At 53.3% G+C, this 13,926-nt stretch overlaps 1 protein-coding gene across 25 annotated transcripts in view; it reads right to left on the bottom strand.

Moving 5' to 3' along the window:
- Positions 1 to 13,926, bottom strand: part of TNS1 (tensin 1) — a 221,448-nt gene that overhangs the window by 63,184 nt on the left and 144,338 nt on the right. For all 25 annotated transcript variants that reach the window (XM_082690433.1, XM_082690451.1, XM_082690444.1 and 22 more), the window contains 3 exons: positions 13,711 to 13,840; positions 12,188 to 12,253; positions 10,723 to 10,839 (listed from right to left, as the gene is read on the bottom strand). In XM_082690433.1, the coding sequence (XP_082546559.1) occupies positions 10,723 to 10,839; positions 12,188 to 12,253; positions 13,711 to 13,840 (313 nt within the window). The remainder of the gene's footprint in view (positions 1 to 10,722; positions 10,840 to 12,187; positions 12,254 to 13,710; positions 13,841 to 13,926) is intronic.

Here is a 13,926-nt window from a genome sequence, read left to right as displayed (position 1 = left end):
TAGGAAGCCATTTCCTCCCTGCCTCTGTTACTATGTCTGTGCAGGCCATCCCACACAGAGACCCATCTCCCTTGCTTCTTGGCATCTCTGCCCAAGGATGCCAAGAGGACAAGGATCCAACCTCCCCACCACAGTTGATCCACTCTCTCAAAGCCAGGAAGTTCTACCAGATGGATAACTCAAACCCTTCCTGCTGCAGACTAAACCCTGGGTCCAAAGGACAAGACAGAACAGTGACAGATTTCTGCAGCAGCTGTGAATTTCTCCCTTTCTGCCCATCCCTGTCGCCCCAGCCCCTGCAGTCACATCCCAGAAGGGCTGCCCTCTCCAGGTTAGAATTTCCCAACAAGAATCATTCTGGCACCGAACACCAGCTTCTTGGTCAGACGATCACCCCTTAAAGCCCTTTGCTCAGAGGTAGAGGCAAAGGCATCACTGTGGGCCTCCGAGAACCTCCTCGTGAGTTATTTGGGACCACCTGTGACCTTGCACGCCTCTCTTCCTGCTTCTACTCATGTCTCACCCAAAAGGTCAGAAGGCAGGAAGGCCAAACCCTATGAAAGTATGTCAGGGGCAAATATACACCACAGGCCACACGTGTCCTTCCAGAGTGGACACAGGGGCTGTGTTCCCCTGCTGCCCAGCTGCCTCACTTCCAACACAAAGGGGTCACTTTCTGGAGGAGGCACTACCCTCCCTCCTCCTGCCTGGCCTCAGGGAGATGAAGGCACACGGGGACATGGGGGGGCTGAGCCCCTGCCACCCAGGGGTCCGAGACGTGGCCTCCCTCTCCGTGTCATAGGTAGCTTCTCTAGGCCAGCTGAAGCACCGGCTCTAGGGCTGGAAGGAGATCAGACCCAGCAGCCGAAAGCATTTCGGGCTGTAGATAAATTATCTTTTCGATCTAGATCATTAAACGATAGGAAGCCAAATCAATCCCTGACTCTGGGCCCAGGGCCCCCATGCTGGAATCCTGCCTCCATCATCTACACGGGACACTATCTTGGATAGAGCCCCTCAATCTCTCTCAACCTCTCTCCTGGCTCAGGCCCAAAGTCTGGAGGATGAGAGGCAGGTGAGGGGACAGACAAAGGGGCTGTCTTGGCCAACTGCATCCCAGGCTTAGCTGAGGCCAAAAGCACGCAGGCCGGCGGGGGGCCTCTCAGATGCTGTTCGAGAGGGCCACCTGTTGGGCTGAACTGACTTCTCTGCTACTACCTGTTTTGTCGTCTATAAGGTGGGACCCCGCATTGCTACCCGATGTTAACCTGGAAGTATCGGAATCTCAGCTGTGATAGAGGCCCCAGGAAGACAAACGCCCCATGCCCGGATGGAAGGCAGGTAATTGGCACACAAGCAATGCAGAGAAACACCGCCGGCATCACGAGCGGGAAGACACGACACCCCATGGAACGGGAGAAAACACCTGCAAATCACTTACTGATGAGGGACCTGTTTTCAGAATAAAGAACTTACAACTCAATAGCAAACAGACAAAAAAAAAATTTTTTTTTTGTTTTTTTAGTATGCAAAGGTTGTGAATAGAAATTTCTCTAAAAATGGATCTCTAGTGCTCAGTTACCACATGAAAAGATGCTCAATATCACGAATCCTGACGGAAATGCAAACCCAGACCACAGTGAGATCCTCACTGCGCCTCACGCCCGCAGGGATGACTTGGGTCCTGAAGGCAGGAGGCAGGAAGGACACGGATATACGGGAATCCTCAAGGGAAGGGACACGGTGCGACCACCTCAGGAAAGTCTGGCAGGTCCTCAAATGAGTAAACATATCGCGACCCTATGGCCCAGTAATTCCACCCTTAGATTATCTACCCAAGAGAAACCAAAACCTGGAGTCCACGCGAACACCAGTCCACGAATGTCCACCGCAGCTTTCTTTAAAATATCTAAAAAGTGGACACACAAAAAACGTTCGTTGACTGAGGTACGTAGGCCCAAAATGTGGTGTGGCCGGCAATGGGGGATTATTCAGCAATCTCAAAGCCCAGCACTGACCCACGCTCCAGCAGGGAGGCGCCCTGAAAGGAACATGCCTAGTGACAGAAGCCGCGTGCGGGATAATTCCATTTACAGGAAATCTGCAGGACATTCCAATCTGTCAGGACGGAAGGGAAACGAGGCTGGGGGTGGGGGCAAGAAATGAGCGGGGAGATGGCTGCTGATGGGGAGGGCGAGGGGATGCCCATGGCAGGGGGCGGCTGCCGATGGTACAGGAGCGCAAAGGTTCCACAGTTATAGGTTATGGTGATGGTTGTACAACCCCAAATTTAGTAAAACCCACTGAATCGTGCATTTTAAAATAGGTATAGTGCCAGTATTAAGATATATCAATGAATACAATTTTATTATGTGATATTGGGAATATATGGTATCAGCTGTTATTTTTTTTTTTTTTTTTTTTTAAGAGAGAGCAGGCCGAAAACTGTTCTGCGGTTCTAAACTACGTCACACATATCCACGTCAAGGAGGAAAAGGATCAGGAGGGGGAGAGGCCAAGAGGAATTTTACAGAGTCTTGTTTTGCTGCTGGAGGCTTTTCCCATGATCCCAGGGAGCCTTGCGGAGCACAGAGCAGGGGGGAGGCAGAGCCTGGCTCAGGCCCAAAGTCTGGAGGGTGAGAGGCAGGTGAGGGGACAAACAAAAGGGCTGCCTTGGCCAACTGCATCCCAGGCTTGGCTGAGGCCAAGAGCACGCAGGCCGGCTGGGGTCCTTCTCAGATGCTGTCTGAGAGGGCCACCTGTTGGGCTGAACCGACTTCAGCAGGAGGTGGCTGCAAGGAGCAAGGGACATGTGGGCCCAGAAGGGTTGTGACAGTCTGCCTGAGCAGCAGTCCCCCGCCTGAAGGAGACACGGAAGGAGTAACGTATGGAGAGCTCAAGGAGGGCCCCCCAAACACCCACAACAGTGCTGCAGGAGAGACACAGTCAGCATCTTTGACACTTCCAGAATCTTCCATTGGCAAAGAGCTCAGGAGTGCTCATCCACATCCACATCCACACACAGAGTGTGCCCAGTGGGCAGGAATCCCCTCCTGATTCCCACCCTCATTCCCTCAAGTCAGGAAAACCTAGTGAGCTGCCTCCCCCACACACACATATACACACACCACCAGTGCCCAGCAGGAGCTGAAAAGGGGGGGAAAGAATGGGCTGACTGAAGTGCCAAGTCCACTGGCACTGGGCGCACTGTCAATGGACCAGAGGGTGGCCCCAACAGGCATGGGACTTGCCCTGGTATCAGGCAGGTGCAGGGACAGCACAGGACAGATTTAAGGTCAGTGGTAGACAGAGAAAGGGTTTAGATAACACCACCCTACAAGTTCTGCCTAGCAATCACGAGACAGTAGAGCCTCCTGGTGAGGTGTAACCAGGAGAACGTGGAATTGAGGGTGCTGGGCTCCAGGCAGGGACTAAGGCTCCCTATCATCTAATCACTGGCACTGGCCTCATTATCATCTTTAGGGCTTTAGCTAAATCCCCCCTTTGGAATCCATCCTCCTCAGTCCACTGATAAGGGAACTGAGAACCAGAGAGGAGAAGTAAATTGTCCAAGGTCACCCAGCAAGGTGATGTCAGAGGCAAATCTCCTGACTCCCAAGAGTGGGTACCCGGAAAAGGGGCAGCTATAGATGGCTCCCAGAGAGCAGAGGGGCCAGAAGGATGTGGACTCCTTCTGAAAAAGAAAGGGCTCATATACATTCAAATAACCTCTCTCCTTCTCTCCTCCAGCACTTCAGTAATAATGATGATGATCACAATGACGATGACGATGATGGACACAAATTACCATGAGCATTGTACATACTGGGCACTCTGGATTTCAACTTCCACGTGCATTACCTCTTTGAATTTTAACATCAATCCCATGAGGAAAGTACTGCTATTTGTACCCATTTTATAGATAGAACAGTTGGGTCTCAGAGAGGCAAAGTGTCTTGACTAAGGAACAGGGCTCGGCACCAGATCTTCTGACTCTGGATCCCACAGACTTCATCCCTGCCATAGATCTTAATCTGTTCCACATTACTTCTACTTTCTGTCTTCCAGGCACCATTTCTCTGCCCTTCTTTGAAGCGTGACTTGCTTTGGCCAGTGAAATGTCACCAGAAGGAATGTGTGTCATGTCCAGGCAGAAACAGTGCGCACATCACAGCATCCGCTCCCCACAGCGGCAGCAGTGGTGGAAACAGCTATGGGTCAAAGCCACCGCCAGCCTGTCAGAGTAAATACGATGATTGCAGACCCCTTGCCGACCCCACTGGACAGGCAGCATGGGCAAGAAATAAATATATATTTTTATTTGTTTGTTTTTGTTTTTGTTTGGAGTAAGAATTTGGGGCTGTTTGTTACCCAGCAAACCAAGCCTCTCCTGACGCCTACAACTACCACCGAGCACACTGTACCCCACCGCTGCCCACCGCCACTGCAAGCTCAAAAGATGGGAAGGTCTGAGAGGGAAAATCAGTCGGTCCGTCTTAACGCCTCCCAACTCACAGAAAGAAACAATGATTAAGCTCAAAGAAACAGAAAGAACCACTCCCCCAGTCTCCTCATGTTATAGGAAATGAGGGCGCTCTAAAGAAAAGGAGTTACCAAGGGCACCCAGAACACACATCTCCAAGCCAATGTCTGTCTGGGCCTGTCTGTCTCCCTCTGCACGTCTCTTGGCTGTTTCTCCTTCTCACTCTCTGACTGTTTGCTGTGTCTCTCCCCTTCCCTCTTTCTTCTCTCTCAAAAAAAAAAAAAATAAGAATCAGACAATTCTTGGACAAGCCCTGCTCAGGAGCAGTCACCGCAGACCAGGGGCCCCTGGCTGCCATCCTGAAGGCTGTTCCCCAGCTCAGACAACAGACCTTGAGGAGGCGCTGGGTGTCTCACAGAACTAGAAGCTCGCCCCTGAGGAAGGGAAAGCCTCTCCTCACAGACCCTGCAAGGGCTGAGAAGCTTGGGCACAAAACCACACCCCCTTGTCACCAGTCCCTGGCTCTTGGGGGCCTTCCCACAGGGAAACAAAAGAGGGCCTGATGGGCAGCACACTTAAGAAACCCAGAAAGGGATGGTTCCTGGTCACCCTTGCCATCCGTAGCCGGGCCCGGAGGCTTGTCCTGGTCTCCATTTTTTCTTTTTGGCCCTGAGCTGTCCACTGCTATGCCCAGCACGCACCCCTCTTCCCCAATACCCATTTAAGTTATGAGAGACCTCGAACAACTCAGTGTCTGAGGAGATGAGGGGACAGGAGAAGTGAATGGGGAGGGGGGGACAGTGAGCAACTCACGCCTGGCCCAGCCTCTAGGCTGCTCAGAGGTGGAAGGCAGCCCACAGCTCTTGGTATGGAACTCGCTTCCGAGAAGGCTCACCCTGGAACACTCTGAAGGAATTTGGAGGCTGCTCTGTGCAGCATAGGCAAAAAACACAGCCCCGCTCCCACCCACAGGGAGCTGGGATCTGGGCACGGGGCTTCAGAACTCGGGCCAAACAGCTAATGGGGCTCCTGGAGGCTGTGAAATGTGGTGTCAGCCAGAGCGCTGAGCTGGCAGGCTCAGACCAAACCAGAGAAAGACAGAGACAGCCTGCAAGGAGGAGGCTGGTGGGGGGCCAGATCGCTTGTCCCCCCATCCGCCCTGGACCTTCTCTCCCCCCCCACCCCACGCCTCCCCACTCAGGACCAAGGCTCCAGGCATCCGACTACAGGCAACCCAGAAAACTCCTTTCTCAGTGTCATGGGCTGACGTGTTCCCCCAACCCAAGTTCCCCCCCACCAAGCCCTCAGAAGGGGGCTATATTTGGAAATAGGGCCTCTAAAGAGGTAATTAAGTGAAAACACAGTCACATGAGCGGGCACTGTCCTTATAAAGGGATCAGGACACAGACACACACACAGGGAGGACCAAGTGAAGACGCGGGGAGAAGACCGCCATTTACAAGCGCCAAAGGGACCATTGCTGCTGACACTTTGCTCCCAGATTTCCGACTTCCAGAACTGGGGGAAAATACATGTCTGCTCTTGGAGCCCACAGCGGATTTTGTCGTGATGGCTCAAGCAGCCTCAGACACCAGCCCGCGGGGTTCCCAGGACAGCACTCCTCCCGAAGTAAGGAGTTCTGGAGAGGGCAGGTGCTCCCCTGCTCCCCAGCCACAGGTCCCAAGGCCCAGGCCCTCCTCTAGTCAGAAGGTTCTTGATATTGAGCTTCCATCTTTTATCACTTCCCCTTCCTTCTGGCCTGAGTATAGGGAGCCGTACGGGTCCCGAGCATCCGTGGTCCCAGCAGCCTTGGTCCACCACACACAGGCAATACTCCCTTTTCCCTCTATTTCTGGTTCAGTTTCTGGACTCATCCGACATGAAACAGCCTGCCCCATGTGGCGGTGAGCTCTCTGCCATCCAAAGGTGTGAGACCTCAGAAAAGCATCCACAAGGATCACCCAAATTAGGGGGTTTGGGGTGCTAAATATGCTGAGCTCCAAAAGAGGTGGGGAGAGGCCAGAGTCAGAGCCCTGGATGCAATAGCAACCCCATGCCCTATGTCATGACCTCCTCCCCCCAGCACGACCACCTTCTTCACACATTGGTGTGGCCATTGGCACAGTGGGGTCAGTATGACAAGGGAGGAGCGGAGGTCATGCATAGTGGGGCTCCATGTAGGAGGGTTTCCTCTCCCTCTGGCAGGTCCCCGGACTCTCGAGCCTCAGGACCCTCGCTGTGACAGTAGGGCGTCAGACAGGCTCCGTGACCAGCCCAGACCACCCCAGAGAACAGAAGTCCTGTGGACTTTCTTCCCTCACTTTGCTGCTGAGACCGATCAGGGATATCCTGGGGCAGTGGGAACTTGATCTGGGAATGGGGGGCTGAGGGAGACGGGTGCGGTCATCAAGGAAGGGGTTAAACACACAGTAGCACAGACAGCGAAGTCAGGGGTTTCCTGCAGGAGCAGGAGGAACAGGGGGTAGAGGGCTGATGGCGCTCGCTGCAGGGAGGGGGCGAGGAGCAGCCAGGCCAGAGATCATCTCTCTCTGTTCCCCAGTGCCTGGCTCAGCGCCCCCAGCCTTCCCCTCGGAATCACCAGGCAGCCTCCAGAGGGACTGGCCTGGCCTTTCCCATCCCCTCCCTTACCGGGCCTGAAATAGAGGCGTGCCATTTCCAGAAATGGCCTCACCTCACCTCAGACACCCGCCCTATTTTGAGAGGCCATCCCCTCACCAGGGCATCTTGGTGTAAGCATCCCCACACCCTCCTGGGGCGGGGGGGTGGGGGGAGTGGGGGGGCATGTCGGGACATCAAGGGATGCGCCTCAGCTGTTCCCTGCACTGAAGCCCAGCTAAGCACCTGCCACAGGGACAGCCTGGTGGTCTCCCGGCTGCTGCGCCCGAGGTATTACAACGTCCAACCCCTCCCCCACCCTGAGACTTGAGACAGGGCTCCTCTGGTCCATCCCGTGGTGGGAGGTGGGCACGGAAGGGGCAGATTCATCCAAGATCAGTGGCACCCGGGTGTGTCATGGGAGCCGGTACCCGAAATACAGGCATCTGTGGTTACCGAAATCGTGTGGGGGTTAGCACTGGTATTCCACACCCAGATTTGCTCTTTCCTGGCGAGGCGACTTTACACAGTTTACTGAACCCTATTGTGCCTCAGTTTCCCTACCCAGGCATGGTAACAATGCCCACCTCACAGGTGAAACAGTGACTCGCAAGGGATTGGCACTGTGGCTGGCGCGGAGCAAAGCCAGAGCAGCCTCCCAAGGCCAACGGGCCTCCCCCTTAGCTTTGTCTGCAAACGTCTGAGATGCTGGCCACGGTCACTACCGACAGGTCAGAGACTTCTGAGGAGCCACGACAGCTGCCGCCACAGCTCCTACCCCCGCAGAAGGTGCTCAAAATGATCTGTCAACTGAATCTCCCGTTCACAGCAGAGCAAATCGAGGTCCTGAGAGGATGGTATCTTGTCAGAGGATCTGAACCCGGGCAGTTTGACTCCAGAGGCCACATTCTGGACCCCAACACTAAACCGCCTTCCATGAAAATTGCTGCATTAAGCCAAGGACACCCCACGTCTGCAGAAGAGGAAATTAAGACCACAAGAAGGCTAAGTCAGGCCTTCAGTGGTAGGGGGCAGGATCCAGGACCTGAACCACACCCAGGCCAGCACGCCCTCTCCACCACTCTACTACAGCATCTCAGGCTTCGCCTACCTTTGCCCGTCTGTGACATCCTCAGGGAGCAGAGAGACACCCCCCCCCCCGCCGCCAGAGCCCATTCTCCTAGCCCTAGGGCCACTCCAGGGAGCTCCCTGGCACCTTGAGGCTCCAGCTGGAGTCATCTCTCTGGCACCCCAGAGTCTTGGAGGTTAGGCGCCCTTCCCCTAACTAGTACCTAGGGAAACTGAGGCATAGGACTTGCCCACAACTAAGGAGAGAAGCCCAGACCTCCTATTTCCCTCTCCAGACCGAGAAAATTCGCCAGAAAAAAGAGCTTTTCTCTCTGAGCCCCAGAACCTAGAACCTTCCAGAAGTGCCTCCAGCCAGGAAGAAAAGCAGGACTGGAATAATGGTCACTGCTCCCACCCCACAGCTGGCTTTCCTGTCCCTGTGGGGGAATGCGGCCTAGCAGCGGACAGGCAGGCTCGGTCCCGGGGACCACCCCAACCACGGAGCTCCCAGCCCAGGCCAACCACAGCAGGGCCAGGCCAGGTCACGGAAGAGGACAGTAGAGCCTCCGTCTGCTTCCCCTGCCTGCCCTTCCCACCCTTCAGGCACGGGTCCAGCTTCTCAGCCTCCACACAGCAGCCCCTCTGTCCCTGCAGGATGAGCTGACCTTTCACTGGCCAGAAAGTCCCACGGGTTCCATCCCCCTGCCTGAGGGAGCGGATGAGGAGAGAGGAGGGAGGCAAGGGGCAGAGAAGAGCCCAGGGCTCACCCAGCCGCTCCTTCCTCCCCCGTCCTGCCTGTCGTGGCTGCGCGCTCCCTCTGCCCTGCTGTCTGCCCCTTGCCTTTGCTCAGGGCAGCGGGCCTGCCCCAGCCTCTCTTTTCCCCTTAACTATCTTACCTTTTGCTTGCCTGGCACTTTATGGTTTACAGAATGTTTTGACATTTACCATTGTACGGAATCCACAGAAGGGAGAGAGGATGGGGACACACCGAAAATACCTTGAAATTGCCAAGTGCTCTTGTTAAAAATGCAAACATCCCCAGGATGATGAACAATTAGGCTGGCAGCCACTGGTGGCTCAGAACTAATTCATTTCATCCTCTGCCTTCTCCCCCAGGCACTCAGCACAGCAGAGGGAGGGCCAGGATGACAGGGGGAGGAGCGCTGGGGGAGGTGCCTCCGCAGAGTGGGGTATCTGAGCCCCTGGAGGACAGGGAGGAGGATGGGGAGGGTGGGGACTAAGGTAGACTTGAGGACAAGCCATTCACTTTGCAGTGCTGCCTGCCTGTAAACAGCAGGCTCTCATCTAGGCCTAAATCCTAGCCCAACCACAGCCCACGGCCCACTCACTTAGAAATCCATCACTCATTCTGGTAGCCCAAAGGTCAGAGAATCTTTTTTCAAGAAAAGGCCTAGAAGACTTGCAGAGTAGAGTCAACAAACCCAAAACCCTGGAGAAGAAGGTGGAAGGAGGCGGGGAGTTGGAGAAGATCGGGAGCAGGGGGCAGCCAGTAGGCCTGGCTGTCCCTAACCCAGCTCTGCCCCAGGGCCCAGAGTCCCCAGGATGGCACACCCCCACCCACCCTAGGACCAGCTGCAGCCCGGAGCCTGGGAGCTGGAGTCCTTGAAAGGACATATCCTGGGCCGTGGGGTCAAATCAGAAGACCCTTCCTTCAAGGGGGCGTCTCAGTTATCCCCAGCTGAAACCCAGGGGATGGGCCGAGAGTCCAAGGTTCCTTCCAGCTCCCACATGCTGCAGTCCCAGGACCAAATCAGAAAAGCGAGTCTATGCCAAACCCCAGCCAGGCGTCTCCAGGGCTCCTGGGCCCCAGGCACGCTCACTTCTGGAGCCCCGCCCCTCCACCCACATTCAAATGAACCACACAAACATATACAACCCACAGCTAACCGTCAAAGACTGAACTGAGTCGCTGCTGCCCACTTGACATAATGCTAGGTTTTGTAGCTAAATTAAACACGCATTAATTTCGACTGCGGCTTACTTTTCAGATTTTGGAGCCTATCAGTTTCCAGCTTTCAAACATTTTTGTTGGCTATTGATGAAAGCTTGCAGGCCCTACATGCTGGGTCCAATTCCTAGTGCTCCGACCCAGGGGGAGTCAGACCGCAAGCCTGGAGACATCTAAGAGCAGGTTTCAAAGACATCTAACAAAGTGCTGCATTTGCTGCACAAGAATTCTATCGAGCTCCACTCAAGGCCACCTCCTCCAACGAGTCCTCCCAGGCCACTCCAGGGCCATGCCAGCTCTTGAGAATCCCTCCCCTGCCAGTGTCAGAGTCCAGGCCATTTGTTCCTTAGTGGTTGTTCACCTGCATTCTTCAGCTCTGTCTTCATTGTTTCACACATTCCTGTTTTGTCTTATCTGTTTTGTCTTATCGGCCCCCACGGGACTGGGAGCTCTCAGAGATGCCCTGGACCTCACCTCTGCCTCCCATCTGAACCTGGTACAGAGCCACGGCCCACCAGCGGCACCAAAACCACAGGAGCAGGACAGTGCCGCGGGGAGGGGAGCTGGAAGTCTGGGTGCCACCTACCCTCCATGCCGTCCTCTCGATGCCCATCGAAGTTGTCATAGGAATCCCAGCGGATGAGGGGGTCAGAGGTGTTATAGTCCACAGACACACTCGGCCCATTCTCCAGGTGTTCCATGCCTGAAGGAAGGGGGACGGAGTGCAATGAAGAGAAAGGAAAAAAAAAAAAAAAAGGATCAGCAGCTGGAAAAACAGAGGCAGCCAGCAGCTCTCCCAGGGCTGCTCCCTGAGGGGCTTCTCCTATTCCTGACCACGGTGGGGTGCGGCCAGTGGCACAAAGTGGGCAGAGAACCCAGGGCTCTGGCTCCTTGCATTCTTCTTTTGTTTTATTTTGTTTTAGGATAGAGGGCAGAGCAGAGGGAGAAGGAGAGAGAGACCCCCAAGCAGGCTCCACACCCAGCGCAGAGCCCAACACGAGACTCGATCCCACGACCCTGGGATCATAACCTGAGCTAAAATCAAGAGTCAGACACTCAACTGACTGAGCCACCTAAGCACCCCTGGTTCCTTGCATTCCTGAAAAGGCTCATACCCGGTTATAGAGGTAAATCAAGACAGGACACTGAGGAATGAAGACCCACCCCGAGGAGAAAGCTGAGGGCTCCTCTGGCTAGGTGTCTGCCTCTTCCTTTGTGTGTCCCAGAGGCCCTTGTGGCAGTGCCAGGAGACCAGAAAGGCTACCCCTGGAGTCAGGGGGAGTGTAGAAGAGGTTGGTGATGAGCGGCATGGGGTCAGGACAGCAGGGAAGCCATGGCCATGACACTGAGAGGATACAAGGTCATCTGAGCCATCCCCCTGCCTCCCACTTAAGGTGTTCCCGGCTCCAGGCAGAAATCTGAGGGGAAAAGCAGTCTCTCCTATGTACTCATAGAAAGATGAAGACCACATGAGCCACAAGCCTCGCCTCCTGGGGCAAGTCCCTTTCCTGACCTGGCAGGCCTTCCTTGAATCTTCCCAGAGTCCCTCCGCCTGTAGCCTAACTTCATCTCGTCTCATTCTGTTCTCAAATCGGATAGAGAACAACTGGTCTCCACATACAACAAGTTTAAAGGCTTCACCACTATTATTAAACCAGGCTTCTCATCTTCAGGTTGAATCACTTCAGTTTTCATAAATACTACTCATGCAGCTAGTACCCCTGAATGGGCCTTCAGCCCCTCCTTCCATCTGCCACAGCCCTCAGTCTCGGAATATAATGGGATGGTGACCTAATGGGACCAGAACAGTATACGCAGCCCAGTCCCTCTTGGTTGGCTCTTTTATTTTTATTATCCAAAGATTAAGTCACTGGTTCATGTTTAGCTGGGGGTCCACTATGATACCCAGATCCTTTACTGTTGGCCTGCCTCCCATTCACAGGCAACTTGATAATTGTAGAGCACATGAGTGGGAGAACTGTGGAAGTAGGGAGAGGACAGATTAGGATAGAGACAACGGGGTAGAAAAATGAACTCTAATAAGCTTATACCTTGAATTTTCTCTGGTCCATAAGAAAATACAAATTCTACTTTGCCATATTCTGGAAATCGATCATCTGAAAAGGGGGAAGGAAAAACAAAAATGAGCAATTAATTCCCAAAAAGGACTCCAACTTTAATCTTTCTAGAGAGATTAAATAATATGCACGTATATGGTTAATAATACTATAATACTATATACACATATATATAAAAAATATATAGATAAATAGATAATGAAATAGGCCTCTTGCCCACCTTTGGCCCCAGTCTTACTTGCCTGAGATAACCCATTTCTATTTCTTGTTCTACAAGCTGTTACCTTAAGACTCTAAATAACCACTATTTTTATGCCACCATTTCCTGATACACCAATTTCAAGTAATCTCCCTTGATTTACCACTAGGAAGATAATGAACTTGGCGCATTATTTCACTCCCATCTCCCTTATTAATTCTAATAGTAGTGGGAGTAGTATTTATTCTGATTGCCTTCGAAACTTTAAATACTACAGCTAAGCCTCTATTTCTTGAGCTATTGTCCATGGTGTCCGCTGACTCCCTTGTGTAAGAGAAGAAAGTTTGTGCCCCCACTTTCCCTGCCTCTACGGACTCCACCTTGATGTTGTCTGCTGTCCCTTTATGTTTCCCTGTTAAGACTGATAACGCTAACATTCCGCTCTGTAATTATGATGGCATCTTCTGTTTCTGCCCTCCCGGCTCCTGTACAGAGGAAACTCATCACAGAAGCATTCTTCTACTGCAAGAACCAGACTACATTGTGTGTGTGTGTGGGTTGGGGGGGGGCCAGGCTCCTCTCAGCTCCCTTCCCCCACCCTCCAAGCCCCAGCTCTATTCTCTGCTCTTGGCCTAAGTGCAGTCTGGACAAAGATTCTACCATCCACCACTTGTGGGAAGAGAAATTCCAGGAGGGATGGTGACCGCCTGTCATCCCTGTGCATGTCTCTATCACTGTACGCACCACTTCATAGCACCCCAATTGTGTGTCTCTTTCTCCCACGGAACTGCGAGCTCCCTGAGGGTAGGGCCTGACTTCTTTCTCTTTGTAATCCCAGGGTCTAGCACATGCCTGGCACATATAGACCCCCAGGTATTTCTTGGAGGATGGATGGATGGATTTGGATGGATAGGTGGATTGATGAGTGGGTGGGCGGATGGACAGATTTAGATGGGTAGGCAGATAGATGGACAGACGAATGGGTGAGTGGATGGATTTAGAAGAGTGGATGGATGGATTTGGAGTGGATGGGTGGATGCATTTGGATGAGTGGATGGATGGATGGGTGAGTGGATGAGTTAATGGGTGAATGGATATGGATATTGTCCCAAGTTTCAATGTGATACAGACAAAACCTTAAATAGATAAAGAAGCAAAGGAAGACACCTCCCTAACCACCTCTCCCTCCCTCAGGAAATGGTTCCCTCTTCACTGCTGCCGTAGTTCCTCCATTATCACTCTTCTACCTTATGGCATTATTCCCTGTTGGGTCTATGTCTCTATTCAGTGAGCTCACCTTTGAAGGCATCATCAAGGTCTTCCTTCCCAAAGACAACCCCCAGGTCATGGATGGCACAGGTGTGGAACTGCACACGGAAGATGACATCGCGGGCTGGGCTCCGGAACTTCTTGTGGTAGCACTTCAGCTGGTGGGAAGGAGAGCAGAGCCCATCAGGGGCCCGAGGAGGGGAAATCAGATCTCAGGGAGCTCCTTATTAGCTCCATGACTAAG

Source organism: Mustela nivalis, assembly GCF_964662115.1.
Source record: "Mustela nivalis genome assembly, chromosome: 11".
Classification (NCBI taxonomy): Eukaryota; Metazoa; Chordata; class Mammalia; order Carnivora; family Mustelidae; genus Mustela; species Mustela nivalis.
This window is presented reverse-complemented; position numbering and strand designations above follow the sequence as displayed.